Here is a 22,455-nt window from a genome sequence, read left to right as displayed (position 1 = left end):
GATCTGCCAAGACGCTCGCAGGCCTGTCGGCGTCTCGTGAGGGGCCCAGAAGCCTAACATATGGCTTGCTGTTTTGTTTCCGTAAATCAAGAAGAGCATCGGCTTCTTATATCGAAGTTGCAGGTCCATATGTATGCGATCCTCTTCGCTCAGCTATCTGTGACGTGCCACTGTGCAGTGCAGCTAGAAACAAGCACACAATGTCCCAAGGCGAGGAGTGTGGGGATCAGTTGGCCATCGATTGGGGGGGAATTCGATCACTATTTTGGGGACCCGTCGACTTGGAACACCAGCTCAGACGGTGTCGTTGGCTTCACCAGTCCAAGTTCGTTGCAGAGCTGGGGCACGACTCCTTCGTTGAATCGCAATGTCGCCCTTTTAAGATCAGGACAGTCTTCGTTCACGCCAGCATCCAGTTCGAGGACGCTCACACCGAAGTCTAGTCGCACTCCTTCAAGTCAAGCAGTGCATGGGAGAAATGGAACGAATTGTGGGCCGACAAGGCTACTGGCAGACTCACAGATGCTCGGAGCTATTCCAGCTACCCAGGCGATGCTTGGATGGGATCGGGGAGATGGCAGCCCAATGCCGCCAGAGGAGAACAGAGTATGTGCGGCTATGAGCATCTACTTGAACTGTGTTTTGCCCGCTGACTGGCGCAGTATGTTCCCAATGTGAGGGCTTCGGGAGCAGAAGGTGAGCCGAGGGTGAGCAGCTTAGTCACGTGTAGAACATGGGCGACTGATTTTTGGCGTTGAGTCTACCCAAGTAACACCCGAATACGATTAACTGCAATCATTCCACTGCCTCTCACTGTCTTATCTTCATATTGACGCCCAAACCACGCCATGTACGACCATGCACGACCATGCGAGTCGATGCCGCCGACCTGCGAAGCATGGTGAGATGGAGCTTTTGTGTCATCGCTCCTACAAGTAGATGAGCATCTGGTGGCGTTGTTCACAATTCACAAACATCGGGAGTTCCCGTTCCGTCAGCATTCCAAGGCTTTTCTGGAATGTCCATCCACAGCTGCCCAAGGTTACATTGGTTGACACATTCAGGGCACGAGGAGCATTTCTGAGATGTAAAGAGGCACGCCTGATGAGCAATCGTGGAGCTCAGGAGCCCATACACCACCCATCACGACCATGGAGATAGGATGTGTCGGATGTCTGAAGGCGACACTACCACACTCCGATCACTCCACCCAAAAGGCTCAAATAGTCTCTAGTCCGAGGCTGCGGAGGCCGCTGGCTTGGGCAAAGCTTGACGATGCTTGTGCTGGAGTCGACCGACAGCACCTTCAGATTGGATGCAACTGCTATCGATGATCCCAGTCAATTCGGTTCGCCATCAACTCCATCCACTGGCGTCATGGCCCATCCTTTATCCACAGATCCAGCTGGATGCATTGATTGTACCACGCGACACGGGGTAGTATTGATTGCCACAGGAAAGTCCCTGCTCGTGCGACTTGACGCCGAGATGTGCGCCTTCGCGTGGCAGCCCTTTGCTGTAAGTACTGAGGACGATCCTCCATCCGATCCCGTATTCTCCCTCTCTCCAGTGCTGCGCCGTGAAGAGAACCTACTAGATTTTCAGATTTCACCTCAGTTCGTGTGATACAGCTATTGTGCCGAACTCATCCCTCCCGTCGACATGTCTTTAGCAGACGTCAAGGATGGTGGGCTTCCTGTCAATCCCAACCGGCCCGAAACTTTTATCAGTCCGTCACAGCGGAAGCTTTATGATCCTGGTGTAACCTTTGAGGAATACCTGCACTATGCCAATCGCACCAGGGAGGAGGAGAAGACCCAGCAAAACATCGCCGACGGGGGAATCATCCAGCAAGTTTTCAGGAGGAAATCCTCAGTGACGGCGGAAGGAGTGCCGGTGGACAACGGTGTCGAGGCCGCGGAAAAGGATACTGCTGAAAAGGCCGTGGTACCTGGGACGAACGGCCACGACAGCCAGGACACTGGCAAGCCTCGCCGCAAAAGCATTTTGTCCAGGCACAGCGTGGTCACCGAGGAAGAATGGCGAAATGCCTCCCGGGCGTTGAGGACCGCCAGTTGGGGGGCCGGCTTCTACCTCATCACCACAGATATCTTGGGTCCCTACGGTGTCGGATTTGCTCTGGGCACCCTGGGCTGGGGTCCCGGTGTTGCTCTCTACACGGTCTTCGCCTTCATGGCCGGGTACTCTGGCTATCTTCTGTGGCAAGTCTATCTCGGCCTCGACTCGTATGAGTACCCTCTTCGCAACTACGGTGATCTGGCTTACCGCACCATGGGGACGACTGCACGCTATGTGGTGAACATCCTGCAGTCGATCCAGCTCCTCCTCATCACCGGGCAAGTCATCATCCAGAACGGCCAGGGCATTTCGCAGACGTCCAAGTTCCGGCTGTGCTACGTCGTCTGCGTGGTCTTGTTCGTCATTGCGGGCTTCTTCATGGGCCAGGTCCGCACCCTGCGAAACTTTGGCGTCTTCTCCATGGTCGCCGTGGGCCTCAACTTGCTCGTCATCTTCATCTCCATGGGCGTCATGGCTCACTCGCCGCCAAACTATGCCATCAGTGTCCTCGGCTCCGCTGGCTCCGCAGTCAATGCCACGACCATCACGCCCGACGAGAACGGCGTCTACCCACCCATCATCCACTACGGCGGCCTCCCGGACTCGGGCAACTTCGTCGGCGCCATCAACGGCCTCATGAGTGGCGTCTTCGCGTACGGCGGGGCGCAGCTCTTTGTCGAAATCATGGCTGAGATGCGGCGCCCTTGGGACTTCATCAAGGCCATGTGGACCGCTCAGTTCTTCATCTATGCCGTCTACCTCATCTATGGCTGCTACGTGTACCATTATCAGGGCCAGTACAGTTTTACCATCGCCTACATGGGTCTCTCTCCCTATGGATTTCAGGCCGCCTGCGATATGCTGGTCGTGCTGTCGGGGTTGATCGCGGCGGGGTTGTACGGCAACATTGGAATCAAGGTGCTATATAATCAAGTGCTCCAGGAGTTGTTCAATGCGCCGCCCTTGACGTCCAAGCCAGGGAAATACCTCTTTAGCGCGATTGTTCCCGTTTACTGGTCCGTGGCCTTTGTCGTCGCAGCTGCGATCCCGGTGAGTGTCCTCCCCTGGCCCGATACCAGACAAAACTATCTCTTTCTCTCACTAACACTTGAGGCTAGGATTACTTCGGCTTTGTCTCCGTCATTGCAGCATTCTGTATTGTGCAGTTCAGCTATTCCTTCCCACCCATCATCCACCTTGCCTACACCATGCAAAAGAACTCGATGAAGCCCGGCGAAGGATTCAACGAACAGACGGGTCAGACCACTCGAAGCGACCGCGGTATAATGAGGTTGGTCAAGGGATTCTTCGCGGATCGATGGTACATCAATGTGTGGCACGTCATTCATGCTGGCGGTGCGTTGGCGACGGCTGGATTGGGAGCGTACGCAGCCATTCAGGGCATGATCGAGGCATTCAAGAATCCTCAGGTCAATTCCTTCACATGTACGAGTCCGCTGGATTTGTCGGCCGCTTAAGGAGACTGAGGAGGGGAAACTGGCTTATGTAGGTCCCTTTTTGTCAGAGTCGAGGTGGTGAGACCTAGCGATTGCAGCAGTGGTACTTGAGTATTGGGGTTCGCAATAACCTGCCTGGTGATTGATGGATGTCAAATATACTGTAGCTCCGATCTCAAATGATGTGCCATGTCCCGCGAACAATTTTGACTCCTCCCTCGTCCTGTCTGCCAGCCGACCGGAGCTCGGTCACCGGCAGATCTGACTGGTCTCACAACGGTGACAGGAGGCAAAGAATCGTAGTTGCTGCAATACGAGACTAGGGAATCATCACAACTGAGGGTGTTCCTCGTCAGCTAGCTGCGGGGGCGGATATCCGCAGATTGAGTGAAGGAGGAGAAGTCTGTGCCAACCTTGAATCTCCAGAACGCGTCACCGAAGAAACAGCCAGCCCGCCGGGAGACAGTGCCTCCAACATAATTATTGGCAGCGCAACGCGCATGCGATCAGAGTGAGAGGTGCCGCTCAGAAGGGAAGACTGGCGCTTTTGCGGAGAGGCCAAGTCAAGCTCGCCCAGAGTTGTGGAATTGGCAATCAAGCCTCCAGGCTAGTAGGTCGCAAGCCTAGGCCCACGTTCTACAAGAGCTGCTAAGCTTTTTCTCTTGGGCGCCGGAGTTGTCGCTTTGGGCTGGGTAGTGAGGCGAACTGGAAAATCCCCTCCCCCTCAAAACGTGTCCTCTCACCAGCTCTTGAATTTCTGCCTTGCGAAGACCGTGGGCGGACTGCGCGTCTCTCCGCGTCGAAGCGGACTAGGAGGAGCGAGTAGTGGAGGATGGAGGGCGAGGAAGGGCGAGGAGGGACTGGGGTGCAGCAGCGTGTCAGTCAGTGTATCGTTGCTATTGGCAGGCACAATGACATAAGGGAGTACGTAGCCGTAGCAGCTGTTGTTTCCTCGCTGTTGAGGCAGTGCTCGAAACGCAATCTCGCCAGGGCACGCTTCGGCATTGGTGGAGCCCATGCAGCGCTGAAGGATGGACGACGGCCACCAACGCACCAACGGTGGTGACGGGGTGGAGGTCAAGTTTTGAGACACGGTCCGCGGCTCAAACTGGGAATCGTTTGACGCATGATCCAAAACATTTGCGTAGCTTTTTAGGGGGGTCAGGGATCGACTGGGCTTCTTTCTTTGTCGCCCTTCACCTCTCACTTTTGTCTTATCCAGCAATCTCGAACGCCGCAACAAGACAATCGCCATTCTTTTCATCCTGCCACGCCCCCAAAATTGACGAGAGAAAGCTTGTGCAGGCACAGCGTCGACTCGATTCCCGTCCATCGCTCGCGCCCATTTCAATCGCTCGCCTTCGCCCAACTTCGCCGTAACCACTTTTACGCGCGACGGACTTTTGGACTTTGGGCAGCGCTTGAACGTCATCAACTTCAACTTCCATTGTCCGTCTTTGCTCTCGTTATCTTCTCTCAACTCACGCCATGAGGCTCCTGCCTCTGGCCCTCGTGCCTGGCGCACTGGCCATTTCACTCGACATCAATGATGCTAACAGTGTGTCGTCGGCCGCCTCGAGCGTGGCGTTCGACATGATGTCCTCATACACGGGGAACCAAAGCGGCCAAGTTCCTGGGTTGTTACCGGGCGGCTTGAGTTGTGATCCCAATAATCCATCGATTTATTGTTGGTGGGAGGCCGGCGCAATGTTTGGCTCGCTCATCAACTACTGGCAGTACACGAATGACTCGACATACAACCCCGTGGTATCACAGGCACTGCAATTCCAGCGTGGACCCGACAACAACTTCAACCCACCTAACCAATCGAAGAGTATGGGTGTCGATGACCAGGCTTTCTGGGGCTTTTCTGCCATGGACGCCGTTGAGGCAAACTTCCCCGAGTCTGATGAAGAAGACGCTCCTTCGTGGTTGTCGCTAGCCCAGGCTGTCTACAACTTTCAGAAGGTTTTGTGGGATCCTTCCTCTTGCGGCGGTGGATTCCACTGGCAGGTGTTTCAATTCAACGCCGGGTACAATCTGAAGAACGCCATCTCTAACGGTGGGAACTTTCAGCTTTCTGCACGTCTTGCGTACGTGACGGGTAACTCAAGTTATGCCGACTGGGCCAACACAGTCTATGACTGGATGGCAAGCAGCGCATTGATGCAACAAGACCCATCTAGCGGCATTCTCTATATCTGGGACAACACCGACTCCGACAACAATTGCACAGACCAGACGAGATATGTGTGGACCTACAACTACGGCACCCTACTCGTGGGTTCCGCGTACATGTACAACTTCACGAATGGCAGCCAGATCTGGCTGGATCGGGTCAACACGATCTTGAACAGCACTTTCGCATTGTTCTTCCCGTCGCAGTACGGTGGCAACATCATGTCGGAAATTCAGTGCGAGTCGACTCTGGTATGCGACCAGGATCAAAAGAGCTTCAAGTCATATTTGGCAAGATGGATGGCCGTGACCAGTCTGCTCGTGCCGTCTACGGCGCCTCAGATTCTTCCAAAACTCCAGGCTAGCGCTCAGGCCGCCGCAGGACAATGCGACGGTGGTGCCAACGGTCGCGAATGCGGCATGCAGTGGTATACAAGCACTTGGGATGGCTCGAGCGGTGTTGGACAGCAGGTATGAATTGCTTGATTTTGACCTGGGTTCGATTCGGTTGCTAATGCTTCTTTTCAGATGGCTGCATTGTCAGTGATCGGTTCTACGTTGAACCGGCAAGATTTGACTCCGAAGTCCACGAGGACGGGCGCAACCTCGAAGAGTGACCCGAACGCTGGGTCCACGGCACCAACCAATCCTGCTGAATTGCGAGACAAGATCACTACAGGTGACAAGGCTGGGGCAGGTATCCTGACCCTCGTCATGGCCGCTCTTGTCATTGGAGCAGCTGTTTGGTTAGTAACGTGAGCGAAGGGGATTTTCTTGGGTACGGAGCCAGAATTGAGACGACGGTCTCGTGGGGTATCCGTGCTGTTCACGATCTACGCCTCTCTATTTTCTAGAGTTTGGACACAAAGTTCACGTCTTGGGCTGCATCCGGTGTGTTTGTATATTACTGGGAAGGGCAGGCACATAAAAGATGCGTCCGATACCATAGCAAAGTCGATTTCAATGTCCATGGATTTCAGTGCTTGCTCTGCGTGCCTCTGCAGTTTCAGACTGCGTAGTTCACGCTACTTGAGGAAATTCCTCTTGCCCCTCCGCCTAAAGCGCCACTTCAAGTCCACCAGCCCGCTCAATGTCATGGGATAATTTCTTGTGTATGTCCTTCAAATCTAGCAGCCGTGTGAACCTTGTTATATACTCCCAGATTTGAGGCCTATGATTCTATACAGTCAGATCAATATCGAGTTCAGCCTCACGGTGGTTGTTTGGCGACAACGACGACGACGCCGACATGGAAATGCCCAAAGAGATATATACATATATATGTAGATGATATAGCGCACAAGCTTAATGCAAGGGCCTCAAATCTGAAGTCTGCCAAGGAGGCGGCTAGGCAGGTTTGCCGAGTGTAGGCTGCGAATTCTTCGACAACCAGATATTTCTAAAATACGCAGGTCGCTCCGTCACCCAGAGAATTACTATTTGGCAGAGTTATCTGGACTGACACGCACACGCTTGTTCTGCGTGAAACCGAACAAGATGGGCTACGCCTTCGACAAATGCAAGGAGAGGCCGGCGCACATTGACGAGATTCTCAACGGCCTGAACCGCTATAACCCTGAGACGACGACCACATTTCAAGAATATGTCAATCAACAATGCGAGGAGAAGTTTTTTGACGCATACGCATGTTTGGCGCTGCTCAAGCTGTAAGACTCCCCATCAGACAGCAAAATCGCACCTTCTCCAGAGCCCATCTGTTTTCGCGTGATGAAGAGAATTTTCATACCACGTTTCCTATTACCTGACTTGTCCCTCGGGAACTATGGAGAGTTGAATTAATTAGCTCTATCTGATGTCGTCTCCTCAACCTCAAACCCTCTCGTCGTATCCAATTTTGTTGCTGTTGCGATTGACAGGCTAACCTGCGGATTAACAGGTACCAATTCAACCCTCAACTCCTGCACCCTGAGACAGCGACAAACATCCTTGTCAAAGCCCTAACTGTCTTTCCTTCGCCTTCATTCTCCCTCTGTCTTGCTCTTCTCCCTCCCTCGACGATTCCCTACAGCCCGGGTAACACCTCGATCCCCACCACCGACCTCACCGAATCCATACAAAAGCTCACCCGGCTCAACACCCTGCTCGAATCCGCCCAGTACGAAGCGTTCTGGTCTACATTAGAATCAGACGACCTTTACTCGGACCTCTATGCCGATGTTGTCGGGTTCGAAGACTTGGTGAGAATACGGATTGCGGGGGAGGTGGGCAAGACCTTTCGACAAATCGACCTGGGAGTATTGAGCGGGTGGCTGGATTTGAGGGGGGACGCGTTGACAAAGTTCGCTCAGACTGCCTGTGGGTGGAGAGTCACAGGACAACAGGTGGACATTCCGGCGAACGCAGAAAACGAAGCCAAGAGTGAAACCAAGGGTGAAAGAGTTGGAGTGGATATGTTTGGCCGAGTATTCAGGAGAGGCTATGAGGCGCCCGCTTGAGGATGGAAAGTCAGGATTGTGACGAACGCCCAACCAAGATAACCACAGCACTCTGGGCTTTTGGTCCTTCAAAGAGCTGTGAGACATCGTGGCTTCGACAGAGTCTGCCTACAGGCGACGGGGCTCTGTAAGCCTCCTGCCCCGGGCCATTTCCCTTGTTGAACGACAGTATGCTCGTCTAGGCATTGACGAATATCTCCTGAGCTCGGGGAGAGGGTCTCCACCGAGATCTTATCCATGGATGACTTTCCATCAGGTTGAAGGTCAAAAAGAGAATCATGATTAATGGTTGCAAAATACGGAGTACGTTAGGGGCAGCTGCGAGGCTATGAATCAGGTAGAGCTGCCTCCCGAAACATGGCTGCGGGCGGCTGCAATATTGCTGCAATACGAAAATCCCTGGGTATCTAATTCGAGAACTTTTAGAACCTCGTGTGCATCGCTCGCGTGCTAAAGTCAGGCCTGAGCTGGAATCCTTGGCCCCAGGCGAGGGGCTAGGGAGCTCGCTAGTAGGCGGCCGTTTAACCATTTCAACTAAATCCCGGGGCCAGTTGGGCGGCGTAGTGGACGTGGCGGCCAGTCGCGGAGCGCCAGCCAGTTCTGGCCGGTGGCCACTCTAGCCTGTGCCTAGCCTGAAGCAGCGATGACATCGTCACCCCTTCACTTTCGCTGTCTTGTCTGCTTCACCTTGCTGGCCCCCTTCTTCAAACAACAGGTGATCATCGTCAACCAGTTCCGGCATCTGACTCTCTATATTTTTCTCTCAAGACCAACCTCTCCTCTCAAGCGGGCATCACTACAGCATCTTGACATCGCGGGGCCCCAAATGACAGCAGTTTGACGCTCCTGCAACTCCGGCTATTCGCACGTCTTACGGCCACGATGATCGCACAAACACCCACCGCCCTACTACTACTACACCTCCCCGATGAGGTCTTGATCACCATCTTCGGCTTCCTCGACCTCCAGACTCTGTACAACGCCACTCTGGTCTCCAAGCACTTTCAGGACCTGGCCGAGCCCTTTCTGTATCACACAATCGAGGTGGTCAGTGGTCGTCAAGCCGCTGCCCTATCTGCCAGTCTACATGCAAATCCCCGCCGCACCGCATGGATCCGCTCGCTGCTTGTCTCCACCAAGTTCGGGGAGGACCAAGGCTTGAGCACGCTGCCACCATACATTTTCATGATGCGAAACCTACAAGATCTGTGCCTGGAGACGCCCGACTGTAACGCGAAATTTCCCGAGGAGAGAGTAGGCTGGGTCAATCTCCAGGATCGATACGAACGCATCTTCGAGGCGGCTTCAGCGGTGATACCCAACAATGTCGAGCGGGCGCTGCCGAAGTTGCGCAATTGTAAGTTGTCTTGAACCCGCCACTTTCTTCCGACTCAGCTGAACGGTACGTTAGGCACGTTACACTTTGTCGATGGCCAAAAGGAGATATATTCTATGACCAAATACGCGATGCTTTTCTTGCACCCGAATCTGCGGTCGTTGACAATGTCATGCGCCAGCACCGACTTTCCCGACCGATTGCTGCGACAATTCCAGGACGATGAGGCACTCGTCGGGTCGACAAACCTCGAGCACCTGCATCTCGAAGAATGTGATATCTTCTCACCTTCCCTGGAAATCTTATTGAGTTTCCCTCGCGCGTTGAAGTCACTCAAAATTAGTGAAGGCATCCGCTATGACGGCATGTTTACTAGAAGCAGTCGCATGCACGGTAATGTGTCCCCCGGGACCTTTGTGGATGCCATCGCCAAACACTGTACCCATTCGCTTGAGCACCTGTCTTTGAGTCTGGGATACTCGAGACCGTCTCATCAGCCATTCAACCATCCCGGCCAGCATCTTAATCTGTCAGCCTTTCGTGCTATCAAGCAACTTGACCTTGACGTGCGGACAGTCAACTTGATCAGGGTCCGAGCTGTGTGCGATCACGCCACATGGCGCAGACTCCCTCCGAATCTCGAGACTCTCAAAGTGTTTGGTATCCCCTTGGGCGATCGACCACCATTTCACGCTAGGCGACGGGTTTGGTTTCCTTTTGAAACATGTATCGCGACCGACAAAGCGAAGCACGGCGTACGGCTTCTCAGTAACTTGGTATATTCATACGAATATTACAGAGAAGACGACGAGGCTAGATTGACCCTATCCGAGGATGGAGAAACGGTGGAACAAATCAGCCAGGTGTTACTCGCACAGCGGTTGATGGTCGAAAAGTGCAAAGAACTGCAACCCGTCTTCAAAAAGGCCGGCGTGAGGCTGGAGATTGAAATGGTGGCTTTACCTAACGGGTTCATCCCACCATATCTATTCACGGAGGACAAGCCAAGATACTACACCCTCTGGGAGTCGGTTGCGAGGTGAACGACCTTTGCTGGATTCGGAACCGAGATGAATTCATACTGATGCAGGGTCCATTGCGTCGTCAGGCCCGAGCTGGAGATTATTTTGCTGTTGATTGGACATCCGACTTGAGGTAACCAACCTGAACAGACAATTCCGAAGGGAAGTCACACACCAACTCAAAACGCACAATGGGACGCCGATTAGGAAAACAGTACACCTATGCACTCTGACGTCGTCAACGAGCCTCGCTGACAAAGGACATACGATCGCCCAGATGGGTTTAAACGGGCGCAGGCGGATGCGTACGAGACCGGCAAGCCATTCGTCCGACTGGGCCACTGCGGTTATGTAAGATCACTAACCGACCCGCGCCTTGCCTTTGAGTCGAGCTATGACATGTGCCTGTTCAAGCAGCGAGGGTCGCAGAGACTCCCAATCCGCATGGTCCGAAGGGAATCCGCAGTCCAAATAGCCTATCGGATTGGAGAGGGGTCGTTTCTAATGGTGTAAGTTGACTCATCCGCCAGGGAAATTCTCGCATTTACTTTGTTGGTGTCTTCCAGAAGGGGCGCTAACTACTACTCGATTCAGCTACAGCAGCCTCGTCTGGTCCCCTTCGTCTATTACTATTCCTCCTTACGGCAATAGTGGTCGAGCCACCAGCACCAACGATTTCCAATGCCATTTGGAGGCCGCTCTTCTTCCAAGGAACTCTGTTGCTGACAATTTGGTGTCGTAAGGTGGATAATGCTTCAACCCCTGACTCCACGAATGGTCCGGCCCAATACAACGGATCTATTGACTTGTAGGGTCTCCCGATATTCATGTCCATTTGTCCTACGGGCGGACCAAGGCAATCCCTTGCCTACGCTATGCTAGATCGGCCCAAAATTGTTCCCTGCATGATTAATTGCAGACTATTATGCGTTGGTCTGAAACGCAGTATGAATGCACGAATGTTTACCATGTTAATAAGAAGGGAGGCTGCTGCTCTTCCTTCTCGGATTGACTATCTCCATCCTTGAATCACAATACTCTCTCTCGTCCGAACAGATACTCACCACACGGAACCATCAAGATGGTGAATGCAATCCTGGACGCAATCCAAGACGCGCCTTTGGGGCAGGCGATAAACTGGATCAGCAAAGGCAGACTCTTCGCCTTTCCCGAACAGCACCCTAACTTCTCCATCCCATGGGAACAGGCCACCGCAACTGAGAAGGAGAAAGAGATCGAGACCACCCCAGATGCAGATGTCAGCCGCCAAACCAGCAGTGCTACTACTCCACACCCTGTTTCTCGCGAAGCTTCGTACATCAATCGCGAGGACATCGAAGCCCGACACCTGAGCACCATTCCTACAGCCCAATCCGCTGCTCGAGGGGAGTTCACAGTCGTCACCACGCGGACACGGACCAGAGAACAGACTCTGCCATATTCTCGTGAACGATTCGAGGTCGAACAAGAAGAGGCCATCGAGCGCCAACAAAGCAGCATTATCGCCCCGCAGAAAACCGCCGACGGCGTCATTCTCGTGGACTGGTATACCACCGACGATCCAGCGAACCCTCAGAACTGGGGAAGCTGGAAGAAAGTCTGGGTCGCCTTCCTCATCTTCATGTATACCTTCGCGGTGTACTCTGCCAGTGCAATCTATACCTCGGCGGAGCCCCAAGTTATGGCCAAGTTTGGCGTCGGACAGAGTAAAGCGAGTTTGGGATTGAGCATGTACGTGCTGGGTTACGGCTTCGGACCAATGTGAGTTTGACCCTACGTGTGCTCGTCACCCCCAGAATTTTTGTCCATGTTGCTGACACGGTTTGGATCAGGATCTTCTCTCCCCTCTCCGAAATCCCGGCTATTGGCCGAAACATCCCCTACATCATCTCCTTTGGCCTCTTTGTGATCCTTTGCGTGCCTACCGCATTAGCAAACAGCTACGCATCCTTACTTGTGTTGCGGTTTCTCACCGGTTTCATGGGCAGCCCTTGTCTAGCTACTGGGGGCGCATCCATGGGCGACATGTACGGGCTCTTGAAACTTCCCTATGCCTTAACCGCATGGGTCGCCGCAGCCTTTTCTGCACCTGCACTTGGACCTCTCTTATCAGGTTTCTCGGTCGTCGCCGAAAGCTGGCGCTGGGCACTCTGGGAAGTCCTCTGGATGTCGTCCCCAGTGTTTGTGCTCATGTTCCTCTCCATGCCCGAAACCTCTGCCCACAACATCCTCTTGCGTCGGGCACAGCGTCTCCGAAAACTCACGGGCAACCCGAACTTGAAGAGCCAAGGAGAGATCGACCAAGGGAGCATGTCTTTTTCCAAGGTTGCCATCGAGCAGATGTGGAAGCCGATTGAGATCTTTTTGAAGGACCCTGCGGTCTTCTTCACGAATGTCTATACGAGTCTGATTTATGGTGAGTGTCTTCAGTGGAACTTCACTGTTCCCCCACCATTCCTCCATTCCAGCCCGAAGCAGAACAGAGTCCTAACTAGTGTGTGTGCTCGGAAACAGGGATTTACTACTCTTTCTTCGAAGCTTTCCCCCTCGTCTACGTCGGGATGTACGGCTTCAACATTGGCGAATTGGGCATCGTCTTCGTCTGCATTGTCGTGGGCTGCGCCATTGGCATTGCCATCTACGTGTCGTACGTCTACTTCTACCTCGAGCCCGACATCAAGAAGAACGGCCTCCGCGCCCAAGAACACCGTCTCGTCCCGGCTCTATTTGCCACCACTCTCCTACCCGCCGGGATGTTCTGGTTTGGCTGGACGTCCACGCCGCACATCCACTGGATCGTCTCCATCATCGGCATCACATTCTACGCCGTCGGGGCCTTTATCCTTTTCCAGTGCATATTCATGTACCTGCCACTCACCTACCCACAATATGCCGCGTCTCTCTTTGCAGCAAACGATCTGTGCCGGTCCGCCCTGGCCGCGGGGAGCATCATCTACGCACACCCGCTCTACGTCAATCTTGGCATCGGCCGCGGAATCAGCGTGCTCGGTGGCCTGCTCTGCGGCGGTGTCATCGGCATCTGGGCGCTCTGGTACTTCGGCGGTTCTCTGCGCGCAAGGTCCAAGTTTGCCATGAGCTAGTCCGCCAAACGGGCTCGCTCGAGTTTGGGGAAAGAGGGTGGAGGCGATCACCCTCGTGCACCCTTCTGTTGTTGTTTCCTTGCCCTTTGATATCATAGAGCGGTCCTACCCGGCGAGGTATGGTGAGATGACGATTGGGATTTCCAGACCAGTGCTCCCTTTCCCTTTTTCCATTTGTCTCGGCGTCCCGAGTGCCTTGTGCGGGTCGGGTTTACTATGACCAATACATAATTCAGTTGATGAGGCTTGACGAAAAAAAAAAAGCTCAAGCAAATCCTTTTCTTACGACCTGGGGAACTTTAATGACCGCGGGGGGGGGGGGGGGGGTTCAAAAGCTCGAATGAGAATGAATGATCTTTTTCATCATATATTCTCTTCAATCCTAGTCCTCTTTCAAAACTTCTTTATAAACAGACACACAGATCCCCAAGTAATAGTCTTGCAGGATGTACAGGACGACAATACTGAACTGCAGTTCAGGAGCAGCTAGCTAGCTGGAGACCGACAGATTCCGATTAGGGAGGCTTTGATCGACTTGAACTCGGGATAGAGCTCCTCACCACTGAGGCAAAATGTCGACTCCTCCTAAATCTCAGTGGACTATCCAACAGCCACCTCATCTCTTTGCATGCTTCGCATTTTCCTATGAGCCATAGCTTTCCGCCGCGCCGTCAGTTCCGCTGTCCGTCTGACTCCTTCCACCCACTTGACTTCGCGAGCGAGGAAGAGCCCGACTTCGTCGTCTGACGGCCACTCCAGCGCTTGACAGTGTTCCCGTGCCTCCTGGACAATGAGGGGATCTCTAGATAAGGGACTTTCGAACCTAACACCATCTCCTTCTCTGTTGGAAGAACTGGTAGACCGCAACCGGCTGCCCTCGAGGAAAAGCCTCATTATGCACACCATGTCGCGCAGCGGGGACGGATTGAAAGGCTTGTCTTGTGCTATCTCGTGCACCGTGTTTTGAGGCTCGTGTTCAGACTGAAGGCTCGGTGGCTCCAGCGTCATGGCATGCTCATTGACCCATTTCATAAGCGCAAGCAACCCATAGGTGTCATGGACAGATATGAGGACACTAATCATGAGTTTGATATCGTTAATATTGGGCACGACAAGGAGCGAACGTTCAAGTCCAGGGAGAAATGCCTTGGTCATGCGACCATAGATCGCCCGAGCGAACGTGGTCTTTGCAAGTGAGCCAAGATTTTCTGATGGGATCCGCATGTTCACATCCCTGAACATTATTTGAAGGATCTTCGTCAGATGGCGGAAGGTGTCGAGGTCAGGATGGAGGTCAAGGTACATCTCCCCGGGCGAAAGAATCCTTCTCAAGCGGCGCCAGACTGCTGCCCTAGATGCAGCACCTTTATAGTTGGCTGGCGATTTTCCAACGCTCACCGATGCCCCTTCTATAAAGGTATTCCAGACGCGGATGTCTGTGATGCCTGCCGCGAGCAGCAATTGCGACGCGTATGTCAAAGCAGGCACATCTTGATGATTTCTCTTTATCAACTGGCCTGTAGTAAAGTCCATCCGTCCGATGTCCCGAAATTTCAACGGATCTTCGGGTCCGCTCTTACATATGAGCGAGATGAAGGCAGCCAAAGTGGGCTTGGGAATTTTGTTCAAACTGTCCCGAATAACAGAACTCGGGTACTTTTCAGCGTGGCGGAGGACATCTTTCGTGACTTCGTTCCATCGACTGGCTTGGATGTAACCAAATCCAGACTCGAGCTTGACAGCGTGGTTCAGCAGACTGGTAAGGAGATGACCACCCGGTTTGACTCCGGCTCGCAGCATGTGCTCATAGAACTCATCCACCGACGGAACCTCTGTCTCGACGTAAATGATCTCCCGGGGATTTGCTGAGACTTCGAAAGGTTCTTTTATGTCACCAGCGAGGTACTTCCAGGCCAGCGTAGATTCTGGCTGTACAGTTGAGCCGAGGAGTTTATCCAACATGGCGAAATAGGGTTGATAATGTGCTTGGGAAGGTGGGTTGTATTTCTCGTAGGAACAAAAGGACGCCCATGCCTCTCGCTTGGTTCTTGTGGCTCGAATGCGCGCGGCCCACAGTTCTGGGGGGTCGCCAGATTCGTTTTCTTCTTGGCGATTAAGGCTCCGCAACAGAAGCCATGGACGTCGCTGTCGCATCAAGATGGCGCGAGTTTGTATCGTAGGGCTTTTGTCTGTATCCCACCCTGCTAACACAGCAGCACTTCTTTCCCAATCACCATGAGAATATCCTGCCGCTTTCATTCGCTGTAATAGTTTGATAACACGGCTCTCCTTCCCAGGATACTCGAGATCCTGTTCAATTCCTGACTTGACATGACGCCACGGAGGCCAAGACAGAGACTTGGCTTCGGCCCATGCGCGTTCCGGGCCCGTCTTGGGATGCAGTAGTTGGACTGCAATCAAAGCACGGTAGCCTTCGCGTGTTAGCAACAGTTGGGGTGTAAACGCAAACATTAGGCGAACGAGAGCTAGTTGCGCATTTTGCTGTGACAGATATGCATTGTAAGGTGTTTTGTGTGGGGCCAGAGATATCAATGACAGGAAGCGGTTGTAGATATGAGAGAGGCGCAGTAACTCCGGACCTTCGAGTGAACGAGGATGGACATTGTAGTAGTCCGAGAAGAGATGTTTGACAATGATGCTGATGTCTTCAAAGCATTCAGGTGCCACCGAACGAGCATGTCGCATTAATCGAACGACCAAGCACACTCTTGTAACCCAAGCCCAACCGAAATACTCCTTGGCCTCCGAGCAGATCTGTAAGTCGACCAAAATACTTCTGATAAATCCCTTCAGGGCGAAGGGACTGAGATTTTCGGCGCGAAGGAGTTGTAGAAACACGAACTTCGGTAGCCGACCTCGTCCAGATTCGCGTACTTTTTGCGCAAGTGCGATGTACCTTGCAAAGGCGAGGTCAACATTGTCAGAGGAAAAAATCCACGCCCAACTTGCAATATCAGTGACGTCGTAGCCGAGATCCTCAAGAATTCGCAGAGATTCATGAGGAAAGGTAGCTTCTAGCGCAGACAAAAGTTTCTCGTCACCCGGAGCACCGTGGAGAAGTGGTGCGACATTCTGAAGGTAATCGAGGAGGAGTTTGCGTAGAGAAGTTGAGCTTCTGAATGTCGTATTAGATTGTTCGTCCAACTTTCGGTTGTTCATCTGCCAGTGGAGGGCATTGGTATAGGACAGGTCAACCCTGTTCCGTCTAGGATGAGAGGGAAGGAATAACGAGAGAATCTGATCTAATCTTCTGCGGAAGGGTGACCTGTGGAGGGGACGATTCGTTGATTGTTTGGGCTGTCGATTGAGATCCAACTCAATCTGATCAGTATTGTGGCCTGCCTCCTCTTCGAGATTTTGGCTACCGCTGAGATAGCTCCCGCCATCTTGTCTGATGTATTCGGAAAACTCCGAGAACTCTGTAGGAAAAAGCGCATGTTGGTGAGCTAGGAAATCTGGCGCAGCTGGCCTTGGAGGAGCAGCCCCTGTGCCTTCAGCGTGACTCCCATAACGTTGAATTTGGTGTTGATATTGAGCAGCTCTGGTGCGAAATTGTGTTTGTAGGATAGAGGATGCAAGAGGTCTTCCAATCGGAAGGCGAACACGATGGACGCTGAGCATCCATTGATGCTTCAGTAGAGAAGCAATTTAGAATGTCAGAAACGAAAGGGAGGTGCGTAATAGAGATGAACTAAGCAGTCGACGCGAGCATCTTTCCGTTCATCTGGATCAAGAGCGGAAGGCGAGCTGCAAAGTGAAGACGCAGGCGGAGGTACGCAGGCGCGCCAAGCCAGCAGCGGACTGCGGGTGGCAGTCGATCGCAGTCAAACTGCATCGACTTCAGATTCGGAGCATTCGCAGTGAAAAAACAACCAGGTAGATTCATCTCGCGATCCACAACCAAGCAGCTCCTGGCGGCTTACTCCATTACACCCTGCCGAATTCGGTGTACCATTCTCTCATTGCATTCCTGTGACCGGTCATCCTGCAAGTCCATAGCGCGTGTGGACAACCCCCTCATCGCTCCCTTTTCTTCTCCCAGAGTCGACAGTACACGCTCCAACTTTGACAACAAGAGTCGCGCGTCTGTTGGGCACACCAAGCATCCGAACCATGTTAAGAGAGTAGTATCGCGATATACGTTGAGATTTGCATGTGGTTGGGTTAGTCCACTCCGCTCCCTGCCCGCCAACACCATCACCACCTGGGCGCCCGGAATTCATCACGACGTGTTACCACCATGGCCGAAGTCAACGGCATATCAAAGCACGAAGACACTATCACTGTCTCCTCATCACACCTAGGCAAGAGGAAGCGCACGGTATCGCCGGAAGTTGCGTCAAAAGACGCTGCTCTGCAGTCGGCTCTACAAGAAGTCCTGCGAGTTCTCCGCAAGTACGTTTGGTCCTTCCACGTCTGCGACAAAATACTAATAGGAAAAATAGATATGACACTACTCCATCACTTCTCAAATACCCCTTGCCTGCATCCAAATCCGAGGCGCCTGAAGTCAAACGAGCCCGCATTGTCAAGTCAGAATCCGCCAACGATACTATCGAGGATCGTATTCTGACAGGGACATATAACTCTTTCCATGCCCTCAAAGACGATGTCCGAAGCGTCCAGACCGCCCTGATCACCGATTTGTCTGAGACACAGAATGGCAAGGTGGAATCCGACGTCCAAGGGCAATTGTCGAAGTTAGTAAATGTACTCGACAGATATGACACTGAGTCGCCCGAAGTCTCCCAAATCGATGGCGAAGGTTTGCCTAAAGCGGACCTGATCGGTCAAAAACCCAAACAATTCCTTTCGCTACGCAGTCAAATCAATGGCGGTGTCCAGATCCTCTTCTCGGGTCTGCAGGTCCAGCGGCAGCCTGAAAAGGACAAAGCGGATGGTATACCTGAGACTGAAGGCTCAAGGCTACCTAATGGGTTCGAACTCACAGACTTTTCAGCATTGGGCGGAGATCAAGAAACAGCCAAGAAGCAAGAAAAGAGGTTATTTGGGACAATCTTTCGCCAGGCTGGCCGTATCAAACCCTTGGATCTGCCACACACGGCAAAGGATGTGGTGAGAGGTAACACCCTGGAATTCATTCCAAACTCCAGCCGGACAGAAAATCTGCCTCAGAACAAGCACGATTACAAGTTTGCAAGATTGGCCACGAGTTCATGGCTCTCATATTCTACCACGAGTAACCAACCACAACAAGAGCGAAGAAGGGTACAGCCTGCGTCCAGCAACAATGACTTCAAGGCAGCCCTCGAGGCTAACAGCGTGCGACAGGGCCACGAGTTCACTCCAGATGAACTATTCAGCTCTGTCTATTCTTCCTTTGCGCCAAGTTCAGATAATTCATATTCCCTCGTGTCTGACAAAGATAAAAGTCGGCAATGGTGGAAACAATACGGCGAGCAGAAGCTCTCAAGGCTTTTCAGGACTATAGACCCGGCAGTGTCGCTGGTTGATGGGAGAAACGGAGAAGCAGAAGACAAAGATGAATTTGCCGACGTGGTCGCGAATTTCAAGCCTGAGGAAGACGAAGAAGATGCACAACCTGAGAACTCAGAAAAGGAAGTTGAAAAGCTCCTGGAAGAGGTTTCGGAAATGATCGAAACTCTCAGTTCATATCAGAGAAACCGCAGCCTTGAGACAATTGTTGCTGGCACAGTACCGAAGCCAACAAACCCGGAGATCGACACGTTTGCGATGTTGAGAGACCAATTGAACATCTTGGTCTCGTCATTGCCTCCTTTTGCTGTCGCTAAACTCAACGGAGATCAACTCGAAGAGTTGAACATCTCCACAAGACTTGTTGTTGAGGCGCCAGACTACCCCGGAACGGGGCAAATAGACGACTACATGATGCGTCGACAAAAGATAGTCCAACAGGCGACAACAGCAGTCGGCCGTACAGCAGGGACTCCTCAGCAAGTTCGCCCGACCTATTCGCAAACACAGGGGACCCCAATGGCATACAACTCACAAGTCCGAAATTACAATGCTTCTGTGCCAGCCACTGCTGCTTATGGTATTCGTTCACACCAAAATTATCAGACCCCGACAATTGCACGACCAACTTATCCACAAAATGCGTACCAAACTTCCGCAAATCCCTACTCATCGTCGCGCCCCACGATCCAACAATTTCAGCGACCCTCCATACAAAATGGCTATGGAGCTTATGGTAGCAATGTGTCAGCAACGGCTCAAACTCAGCCGCAAACTCCTAGCGGGTACCGGCCAACCCAACCAGGTTATCAACAGCGCGCTCAAGACAATGCTGCGACGCTGGCACGGTCTGCCTCGCCACAGAAGCCACTAGTCAATGGCGCCCTCGGGCAAGGTCACCAGTATCCGCCTCGGCAATATCAGACTCAACAAAGTCAGCAGCCGCAGACGCCGTATCCCTATCAGCAGAGGCAAAGTTCTGGAACGCCCAGCACACCGGTTGCGGCTACCGCAGGGACAGCTGGAGTGGCTTACAGTGGCAGATTTGATGGTGCTCCAGGCGACAGTTCTTCTCAGACGATAGAGATTTCTCGGTAAACAGGACAGGACCGGAGGCCGCAGGCCAGGACAAAACCACCAAGGAAAAGGTGCGAGGGATCGAATTCATTGCCTTGCGACTTGTGTATCAGTATGCCCGGCGGTACAGTGATATTTTTGTCTTTCCGTTCTTCGATTCTTGGAGACATGCTTGGTCTTGATCTCGTCGAAAGAAAGGTGGTGATGAGGATGAAATGGGACTATTTATACCAGGAACGGTGAGGGAGAAAAATCGTCCATTTTAATCAAGGGAGGTTTGCTATATTAACAACGAATTGATCATCGACTATTGCATACCCTTTTTCTCGTCTGTTCTTCGGCATTCCTTATCAAGCTGACCCTTGGTTTGCTCTCGTTCCCTCACGCACGTCGCAGACGCCTTGAAGGGGCCAGAAAAGATTGTAATCGATGGGGTCTGACCCATCTAGAGATTCCAAAAGATACACATACACTGCATGCACCAGGCCAACATCCGAAATTTCCATTCCCCCTACCTAGTCGCCAGTCGCCCCTCGCCCTTGACATATATCTGGGTGGCAGTAGCAGCGGCGACTGCTTACCACACCGAGCAGGGAGCCTTGGACTTTTCTGCAGTGGATTCGACTCTATGCTCACAGCTCCAGCCTGATGATCACGGCCCGGAAGAGGGTGTCAACAATTTCGTGGTGGAATGGGCCGGAGGAATCTTCGCACTGCGGAAGACGAAAAAGCCTGCTTAAGTTACTGTTGGTACTACGAGAGATCTTCGAACTGTAGCCCTCTGGCGTGGAAAAAATCTTCTCCATGATACGTGGGTGTGGGTGCCCAGGTTCTCGACGCCTCCTCTTTCTCGGCCAACGCATTCTCCAGATCCACGAGCTCCTCGTTGTCTTTCAGCTCTCTGGCACCGTTTTCGGAGACCAGTCGCCAGGTTATTATTACCTGGACGTTGGGTTCGGGCTCGGGGTGTGCGACGTGTTCTAGTCCCGGCGCGGGCTCTGGCAACCGGATCAGAAACTCCATCAGCCTCTCTCTCCTGACTTCCCTGGCCCGACGCTCTTCGGGGTGGCTTGTCTCGGTCGTCTCCCGCACGAGATGCCGCAATTGGGCGTGTTTTTTACAGATTTCCATTAGTTCCCGTAAAAGCTGGCGTTCTTCCCACCGAGGATCTGCATCAGGAGGACGTGTGCTACTTCTCATGGGCGGGTGGAAATCAATACCTGCTTCGTTTCGTCTCCGTACACCGAGACTATATGGATGTGATTGCCATTCAGGCTTCGGCCAGCTTCGGAGCTCAAGAACTTCTAGCCCGCCGGTCGCGGCAGCTTGCTCCTCTTGGGCGAGCAAGGACAGCAAGTCTTTGACGTATGCGCAATCGAGGACCAAGTGGCGAATGAGTCGGAAGTTCGGGGTCGAGACGACTCGTGTGATATTCTGATGCGCGGAGCGCACCGAGCATTCAAACATGTTGATGTGGTACAGGATGGGCAGAGCTTCGGCATAGACCTGGCGGCAGACGCGCAGGATTTGGGAAGAAAGACGAACACCGGAGCAGCTGTTCGCAGCGCGGCCCATGGGCGCAGAGGGGCCATCGCGGCTGAAAGTCATCATTTGTAACTGGCATGTCGATGAAATTGATAGCATTTTGCCGCTGTTGAGGCGATATTGGATGGCTTGTAGTGACGGTGTAATACGAAGTGGCTGGGCGCAGAAGAAGACATGTGGGTAGATTTTCAAACGTATCTCTGAGGGCAGAGAGAGAAAGGGGCGCGGCGCCTTGGTAGGAGAAGGAGACAGCGAAGACCGGGAGGTCATGTTTGCTGTCCTGGCTTTTGTTCACACCGGTATTCTGTGGGGTTGAGATGTGTTTCGCGCAGTCTGGGGGCGTCTCAACTTCAATGCCTTAGTCTTGCTCCTCGATCCCCGAGGATGGCGTTTAAGTAGCGAAGAGGCATCGTATTGGAACGGCACACCGTCTCCCCAGAGTGCGCTACCAGCATTGGCTCTCCAGTCGCTGCATTCACGGGCGTTGCAAAAAGGTCGGCGAGTAGTGTGATATAGGACAGGGGGGAGGTGCATGGGCGGTCACACACAAGCAAGGCGTCGCTCGTAGACATGGCGTGGTCCGGTGAGGCTGCTAGGCTGGCCAGGCTTGGAACTCCGCTGACAAGGCGCCCCTGCCGCGATGCTGGGGATTCGTCCGTTGCACCTCGTAGAAATGGCGGGTTCTTTGGCCGTGCGCCCCGTGGTGGTTGGCGCAGCGGCCTGGTG

The 22,455-nt window shown here is 53.0% G+C and overlaps 8 protein-coding genes across 9 annotated transcripts; 6 read left to right on the top strand and 2 right to left on the bottom strand.

Annotated features, from left to right (window-relative positions):
- The first annotated feature begins 817 nt into the window (after window positions 1-817).
- On the top strand, window positions 818-3,740 carry PV07_07675 (uncharacterized protein). The gene is made up of 2 exons (XM_016394780.1): window positions 818-3,129; window positions 3,198-3,740. Exons 1-2 carry the CDS (start codon window positions 1,663-1,665, stop codon window positions 3,555-3,557), a joined length of 1,827 nt encoding a protein of 608 aa, XP_016248199.1. The 5' UTR covers window positions 818-1,662; the 3' UTR covers window positions 3,558-3,740.
- Window positions 3,741-4,700: 960 nt separating this feature from the next.
- On the top strand, window positions 4,701-6,853 carry PV07_07674 (uncharacterized protein). The gene is made up of 2 exons (XM_016394779.1): window positions 4,701-6,185; window positions 6,243-6,853. Exons 1-2 carry the CDS (start codon window positions 5,025-5,027, stop codon window positions 6,471-6,473), a joined length of 1,392 nt encoding a protein of 463 aa, XP_016248198.1. The 5' UTR covers window positions 4,701-5,024; the 3' UTR covers window positions 6,474-6,853.
- A 277-nt stretch (window positions 6,854-7,130) lies between these two features.
- On the top strand, window positions 7,131-8,587 carry PV07_07673 (eukaryotic translation initiation factor 3 subunit K). The gene is made up of 2 exons (XM_016394778.1): window positions 7,131-7,381; window positions 7,612-8,587. The coding sequence occupies exons 1-2, from the start codon at window positions 7,212-7,214 to the stop codon at window positions 8,168-8,170; spliced, it is 729 nt and encodes a 242-aa protein (XP_016248197.1). The 5' UTR covers window positions 7,131-7,211; the 3' UTR covers window positions 8,171-8,587.
- A 465-nt stretch (window positions 8,588-9,052) lies between these two features.
- Window positions 9,053-10,549, top strand: PV07_07672 (uncharacterized protein; the record flags this gene model as incomplete). Its single annotated transcript, XM_016394777.1, has 2 exons — window positions 9,053-9,527; window positions 9,582-10,549. The coding sequence occupies 2 exons, from the start codon at window positions 9,053-9,055 to the stop codon at window positions 10,547-10,549; spliced, it is 1,443 nt and encodes a 480-aa protein (XP_016248196.1).
- A 1,060-nt stretch (window positions 10,550-11,609) lies between these two features.
- On the top strand, window positions 11,610-13,629 carry PV07_07671 (uncharacterized protein; the record flags this gene model as incomplete). The annotated part of the gene is made up of 3 exons (XM_016394776.1): window positions 11,610-12,289; window positions 12,361-12,944; window positions 13,043-13,629. The coding sequence occupies 3 exons, from the start codon at window positions 11,610-11,612 to the stop codon at window positions 13,627-13,629; spliced, it is 1,851 nt and encodes a 616-aa protein (XP_016248195.1).
- Window positions 13,630-13,970: 341 nt separating this feature from the next.
- On the bottom strand, window positions 13,971-17,488 carry PV07_07670 (uncharacterized protein). Its single transcript, XM_016394775.1, has one exon. The coding sequence runs from the start codon at window positions 17,269-17,271 to the stop codon at window positions 14,230-14,232; it is 3,042 nt and encodes a 1,013-aa protein (XP_016248194.1). The 5' UTR covers window positions 17,272-17,488; the 3' UTR covers window positions 13,971-14,229.
- A 27-nt stretch (window positions 17,489-17,515) lies between these two features.
- PV07_07669 lies at window positions 17,516-20,504 on the top strand. 2 transcript variants are annotated; one of them, XM_016394774.1, is made up of 3 exons: window positions 17,516-18,045; window positions 18,096-18,879; window positions 18,943-20,504. In XM_016394774.1, exons 1-3 carry the CDS (start codon window positions 17,891-17,893, stop codon window positions 20,203-20,205), a joined length of 2,202 nt encoding a protein of 733 aa, XP_016248193.1. In that variant the 5' UTR covers window positions 17,516-17,890; the 3' UTR covers window positions 20,206-20,504. The 2 variants fall into 2 exon arrangements, with proteins under 2 accessions (XP_016248193.1, XP_016248192.1); XM_016394773.1 differs by having other exon boundaries at window positions 18,096-20,504.
- PV07_07668 (uncharacterized protein) lies at window positions 20,432-22,430 on the bottom strand. Its single transcript, XM_016394772.1, has one exon. It carries the CDS (start codon window positions 21,997-21,999, stop codon window positions 20,938-20,940), a length of 1,062 nt encoding a protein of 353 aa, XP_016248191.1. The 5' UTR covers window positions 22,000-22,430; the 3' UTR covers window positions 20,432-20,937.
- Between the last annotated feature and the right edge of the window lie 25 nt (window positions 22,431-22,455).

Source organism: Cladophialophora immunda, assembly GCF_000835495.1.
Source record: "Cladophialophora immunda strain CBS 83496 unplaced genomic scaffold supercont1.4, whole genome shotgun sequence".
In the NCBI taxonomy this organism is placed as follows: Eukaryota; Fungi; Ascomycota; class Eurotiomycetes; order Chaetothyriales; family Herpotrichiellaceae; genus Cladophialophora; species Cladophialophora immunda.
Note: the sequence above shows the minus strand (reverse complement) of the source record. Positions and strands in the feature narration are given on the sequence as shown.

What these genes read in the sequence shown, in the direction of transcription:
- PV07_07668 (XM_016394772.1), bottom strand. Translation starts at nt 21,999, where the DNA reads ATGACCTCCCGGTCTTCGCTGTCTCCTTCTCCTACCAAGGCGCCGCGC.
- PV07_07674 (XM_016394779.1), top strand. Translation starts at nt 5,025, where the DNA reads ATGAGGCTCCTGCCTCTGGCCCTCGTGCCTGGCGCACTGGCCATTTCA. An exon ending in CGAGCGGTGTTGGACAGCAG is followed by an intron (nt 6,186 to 6,242) that starts GTATGAATTGCT and finishes GCTTCTTTTCAG; the next exon opens with ATGGCTGCATTGTCAGTGAT.
- PV07_07669 (XM_016394773.1), top strand. Translation starts at nt 17,891, where the DNA reads ATGGCCGAAGTCAACGGCATATCAAAGCACGAAGACACTATCACTGTC. An exon ending in GTCCTGCGAGTTCTCCGCAA is followed by an intron (nt 18,046 to 18,095) that starts GTACGTTTGGTC and finishes TAGGAAAAATAG; the next exon opens with ATATGACACTACTCCATCAC.
- PV07_07673 (XM_016394778.1), top strand. Translation starts at nt 7,212, where the DNA reads ATGGGCTACGCCTTCGACAAATGCAAGGAGAGGCCGGCGCACATTGAC. An exon ending in TGTTTGGCGCTGCTCAAGCT is followed by an intron (nt 7,382 to 7,611) that starts GTAAGACTCCCC and finishes GCGGATTAACAG; the next exon opens with GTACCAATTCAACCCTCAAC.
- PV07_07670 (XM_016394775.1), bottom strand. Translation starts at nt 17,271, where the DNA reads ATGCTCAGCGTCCATCGTGTTCGCCTTCCGATTGGAAGACCTCTTGCA.
- PV07_07675 (XM_016394780.1), top strand. Translation starts at nt 1,663, where the DNA reads ATGTCTTTAGCAGACGTCAAGGATGGTGGGCTTCCTGTCAATCCCAAC. An exon ending in TCGTCGCAGCTGCGATCCCG is followed by an intron (nt 3,130 to 3,197) that starts GTGAGTGTCCTC and finishes ACTTGAGGCTAG; the next exon opens with GATTACTTCGGCTTTGTCTC.